At 36.7% G+C, this 25,849-nt stretch overlaps 1 protein-coding gene across 26 annotated transcripts in view; it reads right to left on the bottom strand.

Annotated features, from left to right (window-relative positions):
- KCNMA1 (potassium calcium-activated channel subfamily M alpha 1) overlaps positions 1–25,849 on the bottom strand; it is a 415,833-nt gene that overhangs the window by 183,653 nt on the left and 206,331 nt on the right. For all 26 annotated transcript variants that reach the window (XM_071438814.1, XM_071438813.1, XM_071438807.1 and 23 more), the window contains one exon: positions 455–548. In XM_071438814.1, the coding sequence (XP_071294915.1) occupies positions 455–548 (94 nt within the window). The remainder of the gene's footprint in view (positions 1–454; positions 549–25,849) is intronic.

Here is a 25,849-nt window from a genome sequence, read left to right as displayed (position 1 = left end):
GAGCAGGGTGACTCCTACAAGGCATAGTTCAGGACTGCAGCACTTCAGGCATGTGGTCATTTCTCTCTCCTGAATACAAAATTGGCCCTGGGAAACTGGCAAGTTTAGATGCCAAGGGCATCATAGTTAGAACTTGCCTATGTGCTTAAATAAGGTGAAACTGTCATTTGCATTTGATTAATAATTAAAAAATAATTGAAACATTTGCTTTTTATAAATATTAAATGTCAAAATACAAATAAAGGTAAAAAATGAGTGTATCATGAAGATATTTAAAAGAGCAGAATTATCTGTCTTAAAACTTTGCCTTACACATTTCAAAACCATGGTCATATTCTTTGCATTAAAGAAGATATTGTCTTTCTTTCAAAGAAAATACAATCTCTATTTCAATCTCCATATACAGCAGCTGCCTTCCCTCCCTGCCTCCTGCTACCAAAGAGACACTACTTACACGCAAGCCGAAGTAGAGTAGGAAGAACACATTGAAAGCCATGTCGATCTGTAATGTGAAATCTTTGTAGAAATTCTGGCAGGATTCTATTGGGCTATTTGAAAGACAAAGAAATCAGAATAAACTGTCAGTATGTGAGTTTCTACTCTGCTGAGAATTGTTTGCATTTCATTAAAGACCTTGATCCAGAAATCATGTTTCTGTTTTCCAGTCGTTTACTAGATACAAGCAAGCATTTCAAAGGAACTATATTTCATTCATTCAGTTAGTCATTCATACAGTATTCATATTCACCTCTTCAGGTAATATTTGAGAATTAACATGCAGATACCTTTAGGAGAGGACAAGCAGGAGAATACCTCAGGATTGCTTAACCCCACATTAACCCTTAAAGAACTGACTTCTTTCTAAAGGACACACCTATGATACTTTAGGAAGAAACCTAACAAGTACACAGGTAGAGTGAAACATTACATCCTTTTAATTCATAAAACCTTTAAAAAAATAGTTGCTTAGGAATACATTACCCAATAGCAACCTGGAGTACTTAGTCTTGTAGAATCCCTTGTTTATAAAAAGTTGATTGGATTTTTTTTTTCTTTTTTTTTTTGTATGGCCATTTAATGTACTTTATGTACAGTACTATGAACTGAGTAGAAAAGCAGCATAGCCCACTGGTAAAATTAAATAACAAAATAAATTGAAGAATTTGAAGCAGTACTCTAAGGGTTAATTTCTGCATGCAAGTTAATTAAAATACCCTTGTGTCTCTCAGGCAGCCATTGCAAATTTTAGCTTCTTATTTTATGCTCTATTTGACAGTGGGACAGATCCAAAGCTTGCTCTATACAAACTGGTACTTTATAAATATACTTTTATCTAAGGAAGGTGGTTACTTCCATCAGTATCATCAGTGATTTATTTGTAAGGTTTCTAAAACAGGTTGTTGAAGCCACAATCCAATGCTGTAGTCATAGACCAAAGTGAAAATCATGTCCCAATATATGTTGATGTATATACTATATATACATAATGTCCCACCAGATATACATATATATACACACATATATTGCAAATGATCATGTGTTCATCACAAGTGTAATAGAGGGAAACTAGAACGTAGATCATTTGAACATTTGGAGCCCTAGAAAACTCCTTTTAGAAAAGCAGAAATTTGTTGGCTTTCTAGATCAAATAAATCACTGAACATGAATGTAATACCAGTTAGTATAGCAGTAGTTCTGCAAATATAATGCTAGACTGCTCAACAAGCAAGATTCTATGCGTTATGAATGTCAGGTACCTAACTTAAGGCATAAAGGAAATTACCTGGACTACCAGGTCATTACACATGCAGCCAGATTTTCCATTCCTTGTATACATTTCAGGTCAAACAAGTTAATTACAGCATGCTCTCTCCTGTCTCTAGATGCATGAATGTATACAGCAAAATTCTCCTTGATGTAAAATAGCTTCATATTTTAAGAAGCTTCAGTGCTATAGGAAATTGTATTAAAACTGTTTTTCAAAGGCTATTTGAAAGGCATTGAAGTTATGAGACACTTCTGTTATAGTTCAAATAAAATTGATTTACAAGAGCAGGCAGAAGGGAAGAGAAGCCATATGTTAACATACAGGAGAGCAGACAATAGCCCATATTTACAAACACAGCTACAAAAACACTGGATGTAATTTGAGAACCCAACTGGATAATGTTCTGTAAGGCACTAATGAGAACAAAGGATTTTGTCAAAATAAGGAAGGCCACACACTGAGTCACGGTGCACCCTACCAACAGGAAATACCGAGGAACGTTCGAACCAACAACCCTGCACCAACCCTTAACTCTGGGTTAGGTTCCTGCAAAAGCTGGAGAAATTCACTGAAGCTAATGGACTGCAGAGGCTTATAACCAGGATAGAGAGCAATTTTTAGTTAAGGTCAGCTAAAGTTGCAGCTAACAGCTCTACTTTTGTGTCACTATCCTTTACAAAAACCTACAAGATCTGAAAAATTATCTAATGCATAATAAATCTTTTTTTTTTGGCAAAACACTTAGCCCAATGGATGACAACTCTAATTTGTGACTTTTGTTCACCTAATACCAAAACCACTGTTTCTCCTAGTCATATCCTTTAAACTTCCTTCATTTCAGAGAGCATCCCTCTTTTTCAATATTTAAGTTGTCCATTTCAAAGACAAACACAGCATCCTTCTTTTTTATTTCAAATGATGATTTTGTCAGAAGGGCATGACACTGAAGAAATTATCCATTTTTTCACAGATGGATTATAAAAGATTTTAAACATTGTAAATTAAACTTTCAGTTTGGATTTTTTATTTTTCTTCTCACCAGTAGCTGACATCTGAGCTGGTAGAAAAATAGGGTCACTAATGTTTATCGTTGCACAATTCTGCAGAAAGAAGCCAATTTGAAACTTGTCTTTACACCAAGTTTCCCAACACCAGAAGTGCTGCAAGTACTTCTTAGTAGTGCACAAGGGTTTCCAGGACCAGTAATAATAGTAATAAAACTTCTTGGTTTATATTAAAATCATATGGCATGTCCTACGGGATTTCACCCCATTAGGGCAGCAAAGGTTTCACTTCTGAAAAAGGCAACAGACTATTAGAATTGTTTTTACTCCCCTTCCATGCATGGTTTCATACATTTATACCACAAAAAGACAGAAGAAACTATGATAAAATCAATGAAATAGCATACTAGCAATGAGAGGAAAGATTTCATATAACTGGATAAAATTTACAGTAATGATGGAACTGTAAATGCAATGGGCACCTCCCCCTAAAAGAAGTGGCAGGATCAATACTCCAACAACTGGCATGCACATCTGGTAAATCAGCCAGCTAGGGAAGGAACCCCACCAGAGCTGTTTTTCTGAACAGAGAAGGACTGGTGGCTGATGTGACAATAGGAGGTTGTCTTGGGCACAGCAATCACAAAACAATAGATTTTGATTTTTGTTGAAATAATGAGGGGGGCCAGCAGGACTCCCAGAGGGCAGGCTTTGGCCTGTTTATGATGCTGGTTGAGAAAGACCCTTGAGATGCAGTCCTGAAGGGCAAAGGAGTCCAGGAAGGCTGGACATGATTCAAGATGGAAATTTTAAACGCACTGAAGCAGGCCATCCCTAGGTGTCAAAAGATGAGCAGGAAAGACCATCAGCCTGGCTGAATAGAGAACTTTGGCTGGAATTCAGGAATAAAAGTGCATCATCTTTGGAAGAAGGGCCAGGCAACTCAGGAGGGCTTCAAGGATGTTGTGAGGTTATGCAGGGAGAGAACTAGAAGAGCAAAAGCCCAACTATGTTACTGGCATAACAGAAAATTAAAAAAAAAAAAAAAACATTTCTAGAAATGCATTAGCAACACAAGCAGAGCTAAGTAGAATCTCCATCTTTTATTGGACGTGGGGGAAACATAATACAAAGAATGAGAAGTCTGGGGTACTTAATACCTGCTTTGCAGTCTTTAATATTGAGAGCAGCTGTTCTCAGGGTACCCAGCGCCCTGAGCTGGAAGACAGATGGGGAGCAGAATGAAGCCCCCACAAACCAAGGGGAAATGGTCAGTAAAATACTACACCATTTAGAATAAATCAAAAGGGCTGCATGGAATCCACCCAAAGAAACTGAGGGGGGTGGCAGAAGTGCTCACCAAGCTACTTTCCATCATTCCAGACCTGGTTAACTGGAGAGGTCCCACCTCACAGGAACTTAAGAAATATGACACCCATCTAAGAAGGATCAGGAAGAGCATTCATGCAACTACAAGCCTGTCAGCCTGACCTTGGTGATGGGGAAGGTCATGGGGCACAACATCTTCAGCCAGCACAGAGCACATGTAGGATACCACAGGATCAGGTCCAGCCTGTTTGTGTTTATGAAAGGCAGTGCAGCTTGACCAATCTGATCTCTTTCTAAGGTGATTTGCTTGGTGGATGAGGGAAAGGCTGTGAAGGCTATCCAGACTTTAGTCAAGCTTTTTACACCAATTCCCACAGCATTCTGTTGGAGAAACTGGCTGCTCATAGCTTGGACTAGCTGGGTGAAAGACAGGCTGGATGGCTGAGCCCAAGGAGTGTAGCAAATATCTTGATCTATGATCTGGTCAAGGGAATTGAGTGAGTCCTCAGTAAGCTCACAGATGACACCAAGTTGAGTGGGAATGTTGGCCTGCTGGAGGGTAGGAAGGCTCTGCAGAGGGATCTGACCAGGCTGGATCCATGGACTGAGGCCAATTGTACAAGGTTCAACAAGGCCAAATGCCTTGTCCTGCACTTGGGTCACAACAACCCCACGCAGTGCTACAGGCTTGGAGAAGAGCAGCTCTAAAGGGAAAAGGACCTAAAGCTGCTGATCAGCAGCCAGCTCACTGTGAGCTAGCACGTGCCAAAGTGGCCAAGGAGGCCAACAGCTTCCAGCCTTAAACAGGAACGGTGTGTCCAGGAGGACCAGGGAAGGGACCATCCCTGTGTGCTCAGCCCTGGTGAGGCCACCTCTCGAGCGCTGTGCCCAGCTCTGGGCCCCACACTGCAAGACAGCCAGGGGCTGAGGTAAAACACAGAAGGGCAACACCTGGGGAAGGCTCTGGAGGGAGCACAAGGGGGCCTGGGGCTGTTCAGCCTGGAGAAAAGCAGACTCAGGAAGGACCGTATCACTCTCTACCACTCCCTAGGGGCAGGTGTAGCAAGGTGGGAGTCGACCTCTTCACCCGAATGCAAGTGACAGAGAAAGAGGAAATGGCCTCAAGCTGTGTCAGGGGAAGGCTAGATTGGAAATTAGGGACCAATTTTTCATTCAAACTGTCACACGCTGAAAGAGGCTGTCTAGGGAAGTGGTTGAGTCACCATCCCTGGAGGTATTGAAAAGATGTATAGCTGTAGCACTTAGAGACATGGTTTAGTGGAGAACTTAAAGGTCATTTCTAAAATAAATGATTCTATGATTCTATTTCTCTTTTCTATGAGCATCTTTGATTATTGATACAATTTTTACAACAAAACTAGTAGCTATGAAGCCCAGTTGTACAGTTATAATAGGCATAAACTACTTCAATGAGCAAGAGTGACTACAAGAGTGGTAACAAAATAATTCCATTTAATTTTACATATTTCCTGCAAAACTTTGACAAGGTGTTCCCAGCATCCTTAAAGCTTTGCTGCAATCAACATTGAAGCCAACACTGTGCACGACACTTTTATCACATGATGTACCACCTGTCACTTCAATTCAAAAGACCCTACTGCTGCTTAAAGAACTATTTTTGCCACCAGTTTATATAATCTGTTTATTATTCTTGCTTATTTCTGTTTGGCTTAAAACGTTTCTAATGCATCAAAATGTTTCTACTGGAATTACTCCTTGAATAGTCATAAAATGAGTGGGAGAGAGCAAAAAATTCTTTTTAATGTTTTCTGAAATTTCTTCTGTTGAGTACATTAATATGAAAGTTCCCACAGAAGCCTTCAGATTTTTCCAGGATTTTTGAAATTGCAACAGAGTTGAAAATAACTTGAGTGGTTTTACTGTATCTTTTCACCACTTGATAGGAGCTCTAAAGCCCATTGCAAACTTCAGATCAAGGCCTTAGTAAGAACTAACAACCTCTGTCCAGCGCAGCCACTGCCATCATGGCCACACAGAATACGGAGAAGGAGTTCCACGCTCATTCAGACTTTTGACCGGCTTTGCAATCACAGTGACAGCTGTCTGGATAATTTTACATTAAATGTTCCCCACAATGATGGGAAAGCTTTTGTACATCCAATTCAGCACTTGAAATAACTATACAGTAAGCAATTTACAGTTCTTCCTAGGTAAGGAAGTGGACTGTTTTATTTTTTGGCACATTGTGTCCGTCTGCTCCTAATGGTTTTTTGCCTTTTTATTTCTCTTACTTTTTAATGACAAGGCATGCAAAGACTAAGATGGATGCTAATTCTTACCTGTGTATAATTTTATTTTTTAAAAAAGGGAAAATGTTTATTTTAAGACATATTAATCTAGTTGCATTTTGTCAAGTGTTTTGAAGATATGTATATAAAACTTCCGTAAACCGCCACAGAAGAAATTACTTCTACTGCAACCAATTAAGTTCTGATGTTAATATCTTACTAGCTGCTACAACTTCAGAACTTTAAGAAACTATTAAAAATTTTAGAAATTCAGAGAATTTTCCTAATTTACAATTTTAATTTTGGTGAATCTACTTTCCGAATGGTGAAGGAAAAGCCAAATCCATTAGAGAAACAAGATAAAAATATTTTTAATTTCATATCAATAAAATAAAATCAAATATAAAATTTAAAGTAGCGATCATATGAAAAATCAAGTTTTTATTTCCTATATTCATGACAGTTTTTAGACTGCACAAAAGAACATTATATGAAAAAACAGTAAAATTTGCATTTTCCATCCGAAGGAATGTCTATTGAGGAGAGTAAATTTTAAAATTAAATTATAGCTATGTACAGAAATACCAGTTGATGCTGCTAAAATATAAAAAAAACCCACCAAATAAATAAATAAATAAAGACAAACCACTCAATATTTAGAAGTTCATTAGTATTGCATCATTTGACACTCCACTCACTGCACTTTCCAATTGTATTTCAATGCAATTAATATCTATCAATTTGGGCATGTAAATTTTCTTTGTACATAAAACTGCTTAAAGTGGTGGGATTTTTTTCAAATTATTTTGTTTTACTGGAAGCTCCTCTTTAATATTGAATTCCCTCAAATTTACTTCTAGAGCAAACCAAATTTTATGAAGTCTAGAGTAAAAAAATTTGGCACAAATTTGATATAGTAGTGTCTGTTTATACGCCTTTAATACATATTTTGAACAGTACAGCAAAAAAGAAAAATAAGTTGCTTATGGTTAGGACTTTAAACTCTGTTTCAGTGATGTAGTACTAAAGTAAAACTATAGAAAAGCCACATGTATCATTTAGTAAAAGCAATTTTCATTCAAGGCAGAAGGGTTTACTCCTTTATGGCTTAGTCACACAGCCCAGAAGGGAATAAGCAGTTAAAACCTTCTTTACTGAAACAGGCATGAACAAATAGCAAAATAGCACAGATGCCCATCAAATATATACCTTGGGGAACAAATATCATAATTAAAGCAAATCACCAAGACTAAATTAGAATCAAAGATGTCAGACATCTTAAAAGGGACAGAGAGCATAACATACTTTTTACTTCAGTGGCTTCCTCACTTATTAACCCTGTGAGTCCCACAGTAAGAAAAACATTATTTTCTCACTGTATCTGTATTCATCTTCTCAACACAAGATGCTTGCTAAATGCATCTCAGTTTAGAAAGCCCTTCTTTGAGTCATAGCACCAATAAAGTTTTTGACCACAAGTATCTGCTAAATTACCTCACTGCCCCTTGTGAGGGACGTGGGGCAGCACTGGGGAACTCTTGCTGCCAGCACCTTCAGTTGGTGCTGCAGGAAGTGCAGGCAGAGTTAAGTTGGTTTCCTTGCCAAGGAGGAAGGACAGACAGCTGGATCACCAGAACAAGGCACTGGTGAAGGCAAGGTGAAGACCCCCTTGGCCTGTAGGAGAAGTGCCTCATAATCTGCTGTCACAGCCCTAAGACCTGGGTCCATAAAACTCTATGGGATCATGACATCCCTGCTTAGAGATATTTTTCTGAGGTTTTGTGCACCTGGAGCTAGTAACTGAGGGAGAAGCAATCCCTTTCTCACCAAATTTTGTAGACAGTTATGGCCTGATAGCTGAGAATGATGTTGCAATCATTTCTTGCATCTTCTCATATTATTTACATTTAAATCCTATTTGACCACTCAACCCCCTACATCTAAATTCATCACTGTTTCTCCTACACACACAGAGAGTGAGTGAACTTTCTGCTCCCAAAGTGTTTCATTGTCAAATCCCAGAGTACTTTGCCAAGTACTTTTCTTTTAATTCTCAATTTTGAACCACCTTTCCTTAATGGATTAAATCGTATTTGTCTTTCCACGCACAAAACCCCCTCAACTTCAGCATGTGATGAATTTATTTTGGATTACTCTGTTTTACTATGTGTGTTTCCATCTCCATTTCTGCAGTCTACATGTGGAGTGGACTCCCCTCTTCACTTTGATCTGCACCTCTCACATTCCTTCTGAAAATACTTCGATGACCTTAGGCTCATACACACTAAGCTGTCTTTGAACTACATCAACAATCAAAATCCTCTTTGTTCAATTTTAAAATAAGTAAAATATAAATCTGATTAAAATAAAACTGTTGAATAACGTTTTCTCTTCCAAGATTTCTTACACTGTGTTTAACCTACGCTTTATAATTTGCAAGTACTCTGCTTTTCAGAGAAAAGCGCCCCAAGAACACTTGAAATGTCTGTCCTTACTTCCCTTTTCTAATTTCTATTACAACATATTCTACTATTCTTTAAAGTCTGACAGATCACAAGCTGGTATTAAATTTTTACCCTTCTATTTCTAACCTAATTAAACAAATGCATCATGACTCATTTGTTCTGCAAATGCTTTCTACAACTAAGTCCTTCTTTGCAATCTCCCTAGTACCTTGGGAGGGAACCTTGGCAAGCTCTCAGACTAATCTGGAGAAAAATGAACAGGTTTCCCTAGCCTCCTTCAAAAAAAATTCCAATATCAGTAGGAAAAAACCAACAAAACAAGATCAATAAGTATTAAATTGGCACAATTGTGTCTTTTAGTAAACATTTTTCTCTGAATCAGAGAATTTCTTTCTTTTGATCCTTTCACTTCTCTGCATCATGTCATAAAGAATGGGGCTTAAGAGTTTATGTTGTTCTTATTTTCCCCTTTGACTGAAATTTATTTAAAATTTAAACATATATTTAAATACTGTGACTCAGCAGTTTTTAATGCAAAATTAAATCCATTTAGAAACTAAGACAGTTGTGGATTTGCAGTGGGAAAGAAAAAAGAAGCTCCTAATTTTAACTTGTGTCACATTCACATACAAAATTAGGAGGCAAATTTAGTTGGTACAACTGCAGAACAAAAGTCTGCTTTCTGATGCCCATCTAAAGCTATCAAATTTACAGAGCTATTTGCAACTGACAACACACCAAGTGACAGTCAAGTAACATTGACAATAATTATTTTACCTAAATGAATTAATAAAATTTTGTAAAGTTCAGCATAATGCTGTCACAGTTTCAATCTCTCTTTTTCAAGTTTTCCATTAATTTGAAGCACATCATGCTTCTTCACAGACTCCCCAGTAAAACATAAGCCAATGTTCTACAGCACTCAAGCAAAATCAAATTGAGCTGAGCTAATTTCCTCAGCCCAAACACAAAATAACGTACGATAACAATAAACTTTTGCTTATAATTTTTTATTGAATTATTGGGATATGCAGACAGAAATGCATTAAAATTGCTCACTCTGAAAACAAAATAATAATTTCCTCAAGATGTGTGGCCATTCACTACTGTCTGCAGTATGTGTGTTTTCTAATTTTTCAAACAGAAGGGAAAGGAAGGTCCCTGGAGAACAGCAAAACACCCAGGAGCTCAGTGTTAGAACGGGCTTAAGTGAATGGCCTAGAATCCTTCTCCATAACTTCTGACTTCTTTCAGTAGTGTATGAAAGACAGAGCAGGTGCTTTCCTGCAAAATACACCAGTAAGACTTTCTTCCTAAGATAACTTAATTTGAAAACATTTTCTAAGAACCACGTATAGAACCACATATAGAACCAAGTAGAAAGAGCTTATTATTTTATTTTGCGTTACACTCCTTCATTGTTCATCATGAGCTAAGAACACTGGCAACTAAAAATAGCATGACATTACCTTGACAAAACAATCTCCCTGATGACAAATCAATTCTAGGAAAATGCCTGGGATCACATTTTTAATTAAATAAAAAGTATTTAATTTTAATAAAAAGGATTTTGTGCGAGACTACTAAAATCCCAAAGAGAAAAATATGAGTATACTCTTTCAACTAACCTTACTTTTTTTGGACAAATTTTAATAAGCCACTTCTGTTTTATCTCTTGTACTGATTGCATTATGAAAGGATTTGGTTGAACTGCATACCTCATTTACTAAAGTTGACAATCTTGAGAATTCCTCTTCTATATAATACTGTTTTTCTATTACTTCTTGTCTCATTGTTATCTAATAGTTTCTGTCAAAGTCTATCTAGGAGTAGTAAATTGTAGCTGCTTACCCCAGAAAAGAGAAAATAATTGGTGACATGAAAATGCTAGCAAGTCATATGAATATTACTCCTCTTTCCATGTTGACATTGAACTAACAAATGGAAACGAATAAAGTTAATGAGAAGTATATCAGCAGCATAAAACCTTTTCATTCATAAAATACAGGTAAACACTGGAGTAGATTCTTTGGAGAGATGGTGAATCTCGGAATTTTAAAACAGTAAATACTTTTCAGCCTGGCTTATATGGACCATTTCGAGTCCTTGCATTTGCATGAATCAATAGAATGATCTATATACAAGATATTTCTTAAATTTCCTCTTTTTTTAGGAGAGGGCCTACAAACCATTGAACTCTTAGATAAGTGTCTGAATAAATTTATCTATAGCTACTCTTACCTTGCATCAAGAATGAATTCCTGAGACTCCTTGTTCTATTTGTTTGCAGCTGCCATCTCTTAAAACTACCTAACTGTTTCTTTCACATTTGCTGTCCACTTTCCTCAGACTCAGTTTTCAACAGCCCACCATTATCAGGCATTTCCAGCTCCAATTACTCCCCCATCTCAGTGCCTTTGATTATTCTCTTGATACTGTCATCCAACTTTTAAAATCCTCCCTCGTCTGACTGAATTATTTGAAAAATACATACAATGAACAAAAATTAGAATGTTCTCCATCTATCCTCTTTGATTAGAAATTAATATTTTTTCTTTTGTATATTAGCAAAGAACAGAGCTCTAATTTTCTGTTTCATATGCATAACTGATTCCTACAGATGATTTTGAATGTACCTTCCATACATTTCTTGCTAGCTTACATACTGTAAGTTAAAAAAAATAATGTTGGCCTATGAAATTTAGTCTTATTTCAACCATTCTAATGAAAATTACAAGAGTACCAGATAAACTGGAGTGTAAAATGCTTACAGTCCACTCATCTGTCTGTCATTTCTAGAATTCCCTCCTGTGATATTGGGATGAAAAATATCTGGCTACTCTCTAGTCTTACAGAGTAGAAATAAACTTCAGCCTAAGGTATCTTATTTGGCTTTAACAACAGTGTAAAATGTAAATGAGCAATATAAGTCAGAAGTATTGCAAAGTGGTAGAAAATTGACATTACATTACTGATCAGCTTCTTTGGTCAGGCTATCTAATAGCATGATCCAAATCTATTAGTAACCCAAAGAAACCTAGTCACATTGTGTTAATAGTAATTCTAAAGCAGTCCTAATACACAGTTACACCAGGCAGGATATATTTTTTCCTATTTCAAATGAAGGCATAACATGAACCATGTAAATTCCTTCCAAAAATCTACACAAAATTGGAAGATATTTTAGTCCCAAACAAATTTTCATAATTTCAGATTGTCCCTCTTGTTCCTCTTGAGGACCTCTTAGCCTTACCTACGCCATCAGTATAAAGGTTCTTTAAAGCACTTTGCTCAATTAACACCTAAGGTAAATTTAGGGTACCTCAGGTCATGCAGCTCAGCTGCTCCCCTTCCAAACTATGAGATGTGTAGTATATCCCTGTAACCTGCCACAAGGAAGCCTGTATCTGTGTACTTGTTACACTTTCCTAGCAATACTGAACAAATGACTTGAAGCAAAAAACCTTTCAACTACCAAGAGCCAAGAGTAACCCTTCTAGAAGGCTTTGATTATACCCTGAGCATTACAGTAGAGCTGTTTAAATTCCTCTGCCTTGAACCAGCTCTGGCACAATCAAGGCCACATTCACTCCTAGCATACATTAACAGTCATGAAAATTCCTTCTACCAGTTTCCTTTTTTTTTTTTTTGTAACCTAGACCTCTGAAGAGTCTTAATTGCATGTACCTTTAACCAGTGAAACACATGATTACATTTCTCTCCCATAAGCTCCTCTGCTGTGCTTTAATTTCCACATCTACATAACTTCAATCTAGTAAATTTTCCTTCTCAGAAAAGCTTGTGTCACAGCTGTTGCATTATTCACCACCACTGGCTTAAGTGCAAGTACCATATTCTTAAGGCAAAATGCTGATGCTATGAAAGACTCACTGAATAGCCACATTTACTTCTCAAAATAATAGAAGAAGTTTAAACAAAGAAGAAATTAGGAAAATACTTAAACTTTTCAGAAAAAAATAGCCTGAAGCCTGAGTGACAGTCTCACCCAGTGGTTTTTCTAAATGGGAAAGGCAAGGCTGCTTTTAGGCAGATTAATGACACTATGTCTTTCTTTTACAACAGTAACTTTATGTCCATTAACAGATGGAATAAGAAACTGTCTACAGCTGTAGCAGTTGCAAAATCAATTATTAGAATCCTGATATAAAAGTATTTTATATCAATATAAGAAGAGGATTATAGTAGAGCTAAAAATTAACATATAGTGGCCTTTTTTTCCTAACACCTCTCAAAATGGTTTGTACTGTAACACCCATCACCTTCATATCCTGGCTGCTCTGCATGGGAGAACAGGTGTGAGAACTGAACTAACTGAACTTACACACTGAGCCACTGGGAAGTCAAAAGGACTGGTAAAGCAATCCCATCTGTACTGAGAGCAGATAGAATTTCATGTTACTGTGTAGATATATGAGTGACTTGGTTTAGAGTACTAACAGAATTTTCTTTCATTGTAATGGGGGAAAAAAAAGTAACTGCCATTATATGGACTCTAAGAATAATACAAAAAAATTAAATCCTAGGTAATCCTGAATAACACACATTCTTAGGGAAGCACAGTATCAGCATGTGGGTGGCATGACAACAGCTGTAGAAATTACTTCCCTTTTGTATTACTTTGAATATATTTATGTTTTCATTAAGTTACCTGCCTAAATGTACACACCAAGAGCATATTTTCACTTTATATATACCTGTTTTCTATGACCATTTTGCAAATATCATAACGTTTTATATTATAGGCCCTCAAAGTTAAATTTATACAACCAATAGTACCTGTTCATCAAGATGAATATTAATTTGAAATCTGTGCATTAATTCTGACACCAAAGAGTGCACAAATTGTAACTTCCAAGCATACACTAAACATTTGCACTGATCAGCAGCACTAGAAAAATTGTATTCAGACACAATGTTTCAAGTCACTTCCCAGACTGCTGTTTCATCATTTTATCAGGAAAGAATAGGATAAAAATTCAATCACATCTTATAACATGCTGATGAAAGGTTCATTTGACTACATTTAAGAACATATGAATAATAGGTTGGTTAGAATTGTCACAATGTCATTCGTAAAGGAAATTTCAACTCTTCATATGAAATGTCACCATGTGTTTTGTAAATTGTAAATTATTTTCCAGGTTATTTATAATTTAAAAACCCAAAAACCTATTGAAGTTAAAACGCTTCCTAAATTCTGAATTTCAAGAAATTATTATTTACAATCTTACCTCTTTTCACTGTCACCTGCTGCTGAAGTTGACAGCAGGGAAAGGTTTGTGTTTCTGATACTACTGGCGCCACTCAGTCCTTGTCACAACAGGGTAGTCAGTACATCCTTTCCTCCTCACATCTTGACCACACCAAAATTGTCCCTCTAGTCAATAAACTACTGTAATATGCTGGAAATTTTAAATACATAGACCTGATACATATTATGTCCTATTCATGCTATAATAGCTTAACTAAAGTTAGTGATAAGCATAACTTACTTTTGCCCAAACTTTCTAATGTTATGGGTTTTGTTTTTAATTCCATTTCATGCACTTAATGCTCTAGACTGCATTCAGTGTATAAATCATTATGTAAACACATTGGCATGCACAGGCAATACAAGAATAGATTATAATTAATCCCATAGACAACCAAAAAAGGTGAAGTTGCATCATGCAATGAAACCAGCTTGGCCTGGGCTGCCATGCAGAAAAAAACCTACATCAATGAGTCTGCTGTACGGCTCCTAGGTAAGAGTTGATATGAAAGAGGTGAGTTATTTCAGCAATGAAGTCACAGGCTGAGAATGTTTATACTACTGTAAACAAAATACTGTACATAGCACCAGTATTACTCAGGGATGGGGGAGAAGATGCTTGGAAAGGAGGACAAAAAGGATGAGAAAGAAGAAGAGGGAGGAGGAATTATAAATTACAGTAACCAGTCTGAAATCCAATTGGTTCTTTTAAATAAGCATTTGTTATTTCATTCAAAATAATTTCACTTGAGCTTTCAAAGCAAACCTGAATTTTCAGTATATTTTGAAGAACAAAAGATGAAATAATGAGATACAGAGCAACTTCAAAATGTCGAATGTGTTCAATAATCGATGAATAACTAAAGATCATAAACACACAGATATGCAGTGGTGAATTTTTCAATGCAGTGCACAGGATCCAAAAAACACAAGCTTCACTGATTTGAATGCACAATCAACCAAACTAAATGAATATGGACAGTATAAAGGATGCATTGATATGGGTGATTTATTTGGTCGCCTTCTGCTGCTTTTCTGGTAAAAGACATCTCTGCTGAATAAAGCAGGTTTTTTTCAGAACTTGTGTTGAATGGCCTTTACCTTACTCACCTTCACAGTTGCACTGAACATAACAACATGACTGGAATTACAGAGTGACCACCTAGCCTGTTCTAAATCATGTACACTGGGCAAAGTACTGCACAGCCTCATTCCAGAGAGCTCAGAAAGACCTAATTGAGCAGGTAATTTATTTTATTGCAGCATTCACTTGAGGCGCTACCCTGTGATGATAATTGTATGATTTTGTAGCATTGTAACATATTATTATGTGTGTTCCATTACAAAAGGATGTTCCATGTTTATCAATATGTATACTGTTTTCAAGCAATTTTTCTTAATTACCTCTAAATGTATATCATCACTCTATTTTTAGCACAGTTCACCAATATATAAACTACTTATGCAGGACAGCGATTCACACAACATCAAAAAAGAGCTTTAACAAGAAAACTAAATTTCACTTACTGTATAAGATTTTTAATAGAATCTATTATTCCATTTGCAGTACAATTACTTTTGATATCTTTGTTTTATATACTAGTAGCTTTGTGAAATATTAATTTTTAGTTAGTAAATTGTCACAGAAATTTAGATTACAATAAAATCAAATAATTGACAGTAGAAGTAATTTTCTGGCTTCTTGAAATATCTTAGAATAATTGCAGAGAAACTGGTCAATATATTTGTAATTCGACAGGTAAAAAAAAATTCTAAATTGTTCATTCCAGATATAAAACCTCCAATATTACAACTCTTACATAGTGAAATTCACATTCTTTTTCCAGACAAATACTTCTAACTTTTTCAAAGAAACAGAACTTGCATTCAAGACTTATACCACTTTTGGCCACTGTGTGCTATGTAACAAGGCTAGCAGAATCTTTCATTAATTGCATAATAAACACATGAATATTTTCTTGGGTGTACAGATATGCCCTTACAAACTGCTGCACAGTGCATGCAAATGTTATCGCCTGAGAAGAAGGTTACTTAATCAAGAGCAATTAAAGCACTGCTGACAAAGCCAGAAATCCAGTAAATTGTTTAAGGCAAGCAGTTGAGGAGCCCAAAAGTTTTGGAACACAGACTTCAAAAATGTACCATTCAAATAGCTACTCCACAGTCAGTAACAGGAATTCTGGCATACACAGTATGCACTATAACATATATGCATGTATCACAGCGCAAATGATACACACTATATATGTACACTTTCCCATTGTTGTGGAAATAGAAGAATCTTTCTTATCTTACTTGAAAAGCATTGACTCAGCAAAAAGATGGAAAGCAGTCCTTAAATTTATTCTCAAAAAAGCAATACACCAGTAATCTTTCCTTTAGTTCTGACAGAGCAGTCCTCGAGACCCACACAGAACACAAAGCTGGTCTGAGTTCTACAATGTCATCACTGCAAACATGACCATAACATAGTAAACACAAAGGGAGAAGAATCATATCCTTGGTATCTGCTACTAATGCAGCAGAGCATGATAGAAGCTCCAAGTGTAAGGCTCCAATGATCAGGTTACATTACAGTTTAGCACACATTTACTCAATAGTTTGTCCTACAAACAGTGACTTTTTGCTACAAAACCAGCTTGTTTGAAGATTCAGCTATTAGGTGTAAGAAGAGATTCATCTGTTTTCAGATTGTAGTTAGGAACCAACTTCATGTTAGAAAAGTTTCCCTGCTTCAGCTGGAGAGAAGCTATCAAACTCATTTATTTCCTAACAATCTACAATCTAAAATAGCAGGAATTTCTCTCTTTTGGTGTAGCCAAAAGCCATAACAAACTTTACACATAGTTCATACAAGTCTGTTGCAAATTATAAAACCTAATCATTATGAAGGGTAATGTACTATTTAAAATAAATGACCAGAACTATCAAATATAACTAAATTTCTGGGATATTTAGCCCTGGAGTCAATTCCTTTCAACCCCTGAACATAAAACTCCTTTTGATAAGCCAAATACTGGGAAAGTTTAGTTTGACAAAACAGGGGATCCAATTCCTAGTTGTAGCTTTCTGTTTTGAGGACTTGGTTTCACTTAACCAGGTAAGTGAGTTAATAAGACTTATGAACTATCTGACTGAAGATGGTCATAAGCAAGTTCCTGGAACAACAGAGTGACTAGATTCATATCCATTAACCTGTAGTGATTTGAACAATTACATTGCCACTGCATTTTAGCTACAAAACCAAATGCATTGAAGTTGCAAATTTTCCCTAGGCAGCAAAGCTTATTCAATTTGCATCAGACATTCATGCTTATGACAGAGAGCTGGTTTAGAGAAAAAGCTTTCTTTCCTATGAACTAAGAATGCCTTGAGACAAGCCTTGAGATATCATGCTAAAAGAGTCCACAATGCACGTACTTAGTCATCCTTTCACATCAGGCTGGAATAACACCAGCCTATCCTGATTGCTGTAGCTGTTTACTTCACTTCTGTCCCCACCTCAAGCAAGCCCATTACTTTTCCTTTCCAAAATTCACTCACTTCCCAGCCAGTTTCTCTCACATAAAGAAAAAAAAAAAAAAAAACAAACCAAAACCAAACCCCACTATATCCCTAATGCTCAAATTCTTCCCATAAACACCATCTAAGGACCACACAACAGTCTGCCCCTGTCTGCCCAGGATTTTCTCTCTAATGTGATTCCATACTTGCAGCAGTTCCATATAAGTGAATTAGCACAACAAATATTACTAGCTGCTATGTTAAAGCAGAGGCCCAAATCTCTGGCATTGCAGAATGTGTGTTTGGGATAACATGCACAATCACTGCACATGTGTTCATTTTATAATTAATTAAATATGTTACAGGGAAAAAAAAATGGAAGATTAAAAGTTTTCCCAAAGTAAACATTGCAAAAGGGAATTTTAAAAATAAGTTAAAGCATTTCACATCCACTGGAAGAACCATATCTACACAAACACTTGGCAAGGGTAGAGTGCTGATATAACCAGGGAGCTTTGAGATACTAAAGGGAAAAGAAGGACACAGCAAGTGATATCAGAATCCAGTGGCTAAAGTTGTTGCATCTAGAAGGAATCTAGATGGTGGTGGGAGAATAAAGGAGGAGTGTTAACCTGTAATGAGAGCTTTTTACCTTAACAAAAAAAGTGACAAAAAAGTCTCTTCACAATAAAAAAAATACATGAAAGCATGTTTTATACATTTTACTCATATTTTTCAAAGGTTTTTAATACTACCCAATGAATGAGGCTACCTCTTGATGAACTCTGTCCTTGCCTGTTCCTTTGCATCATTACGATGCCTTAGAGAAACAAAAGAGTAAATGTGGGTAATGGTGTTTCCATATTAGTTTCCATACTAGTGTCCTATTCAGAAATGTGAAATTTCAAATGAATAGCAGATTTTCTTTTGGATGTTAGGTTTCCAAGAAATTAGCAACTGGGTGAAAGTTTGATTCAGCTTTCAGATGCACGTTTCATACTGAAGATCAGCCTTTCTCTGAGTCCTAGATTGAACCAGTGTGAGAATGGCAGCAAACCTTTGAAAAATATGACTAAAATGTATAAAACATGCTTTCATGTATTTTTTTTTATCGTGAAGAGACTTTTTCTGTCAATTTTTTTGTTAAGGTAAAAAGCTCTCACTACAGGTTAATACTCCTCCTTTATTCTCCCACCACCATCTAGATTCCTTATAGATGCAACAACTTGAGCCATAAATGAACTTCTGTCTAGGATGTCTCTCTTCACTTTGAATTCCTTTATGGACTGAAGGGACACAATTTTTCCAATGATTCATATACAGCAAATCACTGTAAGATTTATTTCATTCTAAGTTAGATTATGTGACTCCTTGAAGGGGATATGAGTGGCAGGAAGTTGGAGGGAAAATTAGCCTGTACAAAAATGTCCTGATAGCTTTAAGCCCTTTTTAAATATAATAAAACCCCAGAGACTGCTGAAACAAATATTAAAACTTGTAATAGCTGAACATTAAGATGCCCTTTTTCGAAAAAAGAAAAAAATGCCTTTGTTGATAGCACGAGGAAGTGTACTTGAAGTATCCCTACAGATGGTTTAAACATTAGCTATGAAGCCTAAATTCTTTCCTCTGATATTTTCTCTGCCAGTTACAAATAGATAAGGCTGGCTGACCAAGTCCTGTAGAGGAACAAATATAAAGCATACCTTAATTTTAGATGACTCTTCAATTTAATATGACTTTCATTTCTAAGAACAGACATGAAAGTGAACAAGAAGGTTTAGAAGAACTTACAATGAAGGCACTGAGGGCACGCCCAAATCTTATTGAACATTCATTGCCACAATCCCCACACCCTTTGCTTCCTTTCCATCTCATGTGTTTCAGCCAACAAACAGTCAAATTCCTAGCTGGAACACTATCTTCTTTTTATCTCTTCTGAATAAGAACCTAGCTGCATGTGAACCTCATAGAACTACTAGCTGTATTCAGATGGCAGCACAGACAGTGAGCAAATGAACCAGTTCTGCTCTCTCTTCAGCAGGAGGCTGCTTTGCCCATCGTTCAAACCAAAATTCTGGAGAGTGCATGAGCTATCGAGTCAGAGGAGGCAGAAGATGAACCCAAGTAAACAAGAGAAGGACTCCTTCCTACTCCCCACAATATTTTCAAGGAATGATGAGAGTAGAGGACAGACTGGTTTCACACTTCTCTAAATACAAGAGAAGTCAATTCCTTTCTCTGTTTTGTCACACAAGAGGCTGTGTCATGCTCTCCACAGTGACAGTGTGCTGCTGCAGGGGTAATAGTGCCCTTGTTCCCTGCAGCAAAGCAACAACTCTTTAGGAAGTGCAGAGGTACAGAGAGGGGACATGTCTCTATTAATAGTTCTGCCTGAGCTATGAATAAACTTCTCAATACTTGTCTTGTGAAACTGATATCCTGATCAACATACCAGGACAGTGGCACCAGCATTTTCAAACTCCAGGTTCCCACCTGCTGTTTTTCTTTTGGTTATGAATTTTAATTCTTCACCCAAATCAGTAGTTTGAAAGAGAAATAGATCTTTATTTATTTTAATAAACCACCACTGAATCCCTCTCCTTCTCTACTAAAATACCTTTTCAAGACTTTATTATGATTAGGAAAAAGATTTACATAAACAGCTATGCACCTGCATGAAATCTTAGAGCCACATGGCATGAAGTTAATACTCAGAATATTAATTTGCTTAGCAGGCCTGCTGTCATGCTAAGGTCTATTTCCATTGTGTGTTACCACATTTGATTGCATGGAAATGTTCCTTGGAAAATTTTGTTTCTATGCACTGTTCTTTCATGAAAGGGGTTTTTTAAGTACTACATATGCATTTGTATGTACCTCACAGACTTCGCTTTTGCATACTGTATCACCTATTGGTATTCTCTGAGAATGCCAAAAAGTATATCATTCCAAAGACTGCTTTTCAAGATGTTGAGAAAAAGCAATCTCCAGTGTAATGTCTGCCAATTTTTAGATCTGAAACTCAGAGAATGAAAAATCTGCCTTTAAATAAATGCTGTCACTGCCAAATATACTCCATTTCTTCCCTCCCATTTCTGTGGTATTTTACCACTAGCCTGTAGCTGTCTGCTTGTTTACTGAAATTTTGGACCTAATTTTCTGTTCCGTTCTTCCTCTAGGCATTCAGTCCTGGGGGTGAGGGGTGTTTTTCATTTGTGCACAGAAAAGAGGAAGGCTCCAAATGTTCATCAGGGATCAGCCTTTGAATGAGGCACACATGATATTAGAGCAGTCTCCACAGACTTAGATATCATGCAGGCAAGTAATTTATTTTCATTTACCTCCTGCCTGAGAGGTGACTTCACTGATTAATCTACACAGGCAGGTTTATTCCTGTCTCTCCAAACCCAATAAAACTGTTAGTGACACTCCTAATCAATGCAGAAGAATTCCAATTTACGTTTTAATGTTAGTCACTTACACACAAAAATTCTCTTTCTCCAAAAACCCAAGTTTTATACATGTAGCAAGAAGAGTCAGAAAACTCCTTTCTGGTGTATTAATCAAACTCAACCACCTATCAGCCATTACTGAGCTTCAATGCAAAACTTCCAAAAGGCTGTCAAGTATTCTGTTTGCTGTTGTACCACTGGCTGGCATCATCCTATCCCAGCACCTTGCTTTCAATTTACTGATTGATTATTTAGCTGAGAAACACAGACTTGGCCTACAATGTGAAGTGTTTTATGCTTGACAGCTCGATTGATTATGATAACTAAGAACAAATAATAAGAATAATCATTTCAACAATTCTTGTTATAGGGCTTGTCCCTCCCCATAGCAAACATCAATGAGACAAAATAATTCCTAACAATTGGTGCTGACTTTGCTTTGTGTTTTGTAAACTGCCCCCTAACTTTTCAACAAATATTTGAGAAAAACAAGATTTATACAAATAGACAGTAATGGTCTTCAACAAGCTTTACAAAATAAATAGAAGGGAATTTTGTCTGATTTCCATGATGAGAGCAGGCATTCACTACACCAACTTATTCCAACTAACCAATGCAGTGTGCAAAATTGCACAGGTAAGGCCAGGGGGTTTTGGCAGGAGGGGGAGTTGGACATGTAGAGGAGCCTTTTTCTGAACAAGAAAATAATGAAGAAATTCTAGTCACTGGAAGTAAAAAAATATACCTACATAACTCTATGTATCTGCAAAGAAAACCAGTCCATTAAATAGAAAGAGTGTTAAAGAAAAAATGTGTTTTACTAATTTCTCTGCTTTCCTCATAACTTCTGAGAGAATTTTTCAAGAGCAAGTAGAATAAAGGAAGATACACTGAAAGCACCCTTGTTAATGTATTATATCCAGTTGTCATGCTCTCAACTTTACAGACAGGTAAATTTACTGTCTTAAAAAGTTCTTGTGAAATTCTCTTCATAAATTGGGAAAGGAGTAAATATATCCAATGCTCTGTGTGATCACAGTACATATATTTGGCATTCAATATAAGCACCACACCCAATATTTTTATAATTCAATTATTCTTGCCTTTCAATTCAAACGCTTCATAATAGCTACAGGGCAGGTCTAACATTTAAATGTTGACCAGGGGCTCAGCCAAGTTAAATATAATTTTTTAAATATGGTATAAATGTGTTTAAATGCCATTTATGGCACCAATTAAAAATTTTGTGAGTTAACACATCTATGTGGAGAAAGGTACTTTTGATCAATCTGATGTAAAATTTATTCGTATTTCCACCTCACAACATGAATCTTCCCCCTCCCAAAATATTGGGAGATTATCATTTTAAATGAGTAGTAAGCAACCATGATAGTGCTCTGTTGGCAGAGAAAATCATGGTTCTTATGCCAGCTCCCAGAACATCATGTTTATCAGTTATGGCTTTGCAAATTTGCTCATATATAACACATACAACATCTGAACTACTTGAGAAGAAATTCCCACATTTCTCATTGTAACCAAGTACTACAAGCTGCTACAAGTACTACTACATTAAAGGACTTGTATCTTCACACAGATAGAAAAAGCATTGCTTCCTAAAAGTAGATTAAAAATTACAGATTCTTACAAAATCAAGACTCCTAATGTCACACTACTAACTCACTGTGATTCAGTTCTGCCTACTATTCATTTACCAAGACAAAATCTTGGTAAATATAGTGTTGTATAAAGAGAAAACAGCCACTTAAAACATTCAATCTTCATATTTCATTCATGTGAACCCAAAGGATCTCATTACTCACAGATCAACTAGCAGAAACTATTATCCATTAACCTCCTAAAAAACTGAAACTGGGGTGTTTTAGCAATAACTGCTCACAAAAAATGTATACAAAGTCACTGTACACCTGTCAATTCTTTTACTCTATTTCTGGGTTTAGTAGAGAAGAGATTGTTTTCTCATTTTTTATGCAGCACAAATTACAGAAAGGTTCTAAAGGTTAAAATGCACAGGCCTCAGGCTTACCAGTAACAACAACGATGTTAAAATCCATTAAATACATTCTGTAACCACACCAACTGTTATTGGAATGATTAACATGATGTATGGATACTGAAAATCTACTGTCTGTTCCATCTGAGATTGCTTTTCCAAATACCGCTAGGAAAAATCAGCTCACAGTACAGCTGCTGGTTTTTGCTATGATCTTATAAAAGACTACATTTCCTATGTTTGTAATTCAACACACATATTTCTACACACCTATGACTGAAATCTGAACTACAAAGAAATATCTCAGCTACACTATTCAACCAAAACTGCAGTTTTGCTATAGGACAGATAAAATCACCAGGGATAATGCACTTGAGCTTGCCTAGTACTAAACAAACAAAGAAAGAATACACTGATATGAAACCCTAAAATACAGCACTGATTCTGTAGGTAAGGCAAATTCTTAAAAAGCAAATTGAGTTTTCCTTTCCCCAAACCATTCTGCCTGTGCATCTTTCCTCAAGCTCTAAAACTGAGCTGGGATTGTTCACTGGGGGTTTTCCTTCCATTTGTTATTCATCTTACTCTAAGCTCATATCATATTCTATATATTACCCTCTATTTACCCAAAAGACAATCAACTAGAACCTTGGACTTCCAGTGTTTAGAGTAACAAACACAGCACAGGAGAAAAATTACTACTCTTCTCCCTGAATTCCCTAAAAACTTTGGAGTTACATGGAAACCTTCCTATCTTTTGATGTACAGACCTCAGTTTGCCAAGCTCACAACCTCCGCTTTTCCAATATAAATGCTTAGTGCTGAAGAAAACAGAAGTACACTACAGTTTATTTGTCAAGTTAATGTAACTACATGACATCTTGATGAAAGTCTGAATTATTATTAGAATTGTTTTACCTGCATAAAACCACAAAACCATAAAATATATTCTATATATTATAATCTAGAATAGTACACATATGTAATAATGTGGTAAAAATTACTAGGGAGATTTTCAAGGATTAAAAAAACAACCCAACTCTGTGCCTGGTTGGTAGCCCCATAAAGGCACTGCCCCTACCTAGAAGTTTTACCTACAGCTTAAAGGTATGCCTAAAGAAAGAACTAAGAGCAAACTGGAGAGGAAGACAGATTATACAATTTAATATGAAGTTTGGATTAACTGCTTCAAAGGAAGCAATTATTTTAAGATGTCCTTGATCTGTGAACAACTCCCAAAATTCATTTTTAACTGCTTTCTGCAACCAAGACTCCACAGATTCTCTAACAAGTCTCAGGCAGAGCACTCTGGTGCCTCTTCACAAGTTCAGTTATAAACTGATCACCAGATTTTGAAACAGAAGCTCATTTTTCCCCACCTCTCTCAGCTGAAAATGACTGGAAATTGTTGCCAAGCTCTCGGGGAATTTAATCTAGGTTTTATTTTATTTATTTTCACTACCACCGAGGAGCGCCTTTCCAATGTCATTCACTCTCGCACTGTTTTGTGCAAGGCCAGGGCAGCGAGGGCCTGCGGGACTCTGCCGGGTGTCCCCGGAGCGCCATTCCAGCCCGGCCCTCAGGGAACAGCGAGGGGCTGGGGACCGGCCGGGACTCGGGAACACCCAGCCGGCCCCCTGCCGCCACAACGGCCTGGCCACCGCTGCAGGTGCTGCCAGCAATGGGCCCGATCCTCAGGGGAAGGGCAAGGCAGGAGGGAGCTGTGGCTGGACCCAGGAGGTCCCAGCTGAAGCCAGGGGAAGCGGCTGGGGCAGCAGCTCTGCCGCAGCCAAGGTTCCAGGCAGCCTCTCAACCCAGCAACGCCGGGGCGTGACAGAACAAAAGTCTTTCAAGGCCTAAATGTGCCAAGTGAATATTTAACCCTGTAGAAAATTTTACTGGCTGAGAGCCAAAAGGGATTTTTTTTGGATGGAAATATACAGGCTTATGTATAGAAAGTTGGCCAGGAGCCACAAGATTAAAAATTGCTGCTTTTACTTTTAAGTAAATGCTGCAAAGTATTATTTGTGAAATTGATTTCTTAATCTCTCCTCCCCAGTAAGTGCTCTCTGAATTGACTTCCACGCTAAAAATTAATTTACAGGGCTTTAAGCAGTGAAAAAAAGGACAACAAAAACACAACATTATGGTTTTTACATTAAGGACATAAATGAGGTGGAAAAAACTCAATAGGAGCATTTATCTGTTTTATTTTATTTGTTAATCACTATCTAGTGTTATTTTAAAGAAAAAAGTAATTACAAAGATATGTAGCATTAAGATAATGCCACTCCTATAACACTCCCTATGTATTCTGAAGGCACTGACAAACCTACACCTGTCATTACCACACATAACAATGGATAGAACAATGGGGTTGCATTTTCCTGATCCATTCTTTAATAAAAAGGTACCTTGCCCCATTCCAGAGGAAGTCCACAAACACAGCAATATAATTCTCCTGTAGTTTAGACATGAGTGCATTTTTGCACTACAAATATTAGGAGAGACTATCCCAAAATTAAAAGATGACAATAATACAAAAGAAAGGAAAGTAAAGGTAAATTTCTAAATGGTACTTTGATAACAGAGAAAAACAACAGGAATACATTTAGGAACAAAATATTGTGAACTCAGTTTATCAATGTCCTACTGAAATGACTACTTATGAAATGACTAATTATGAAATAACTATTTAGGCTGCAGAAATTGCCATGGTTTTTTTGGGAGAAGACTGACAAAAGATC

This window comes from Agelaius tricolor, unplaced genomic scaffold (assembly GCF_023055355.1).
Source record: "Agelaius tricolor isolate 1412-34295 unplaced genomic scaffold, bAgeTri1.0.p SCAF_13, whole genome shotgun sequence".
In the NCBI taxonomy this organism is placed as follows: Eukaryota; Metazoa; Chordata; class Aves; order Passeriformes; family Icteridae; genus Agelaius; species Agelaius tricolor.
The sequence above is the reverse complement of the archived record's forward strand: the minus strand, read 5'-3'. Positions and strand labels throughout refer to the sequence as shown.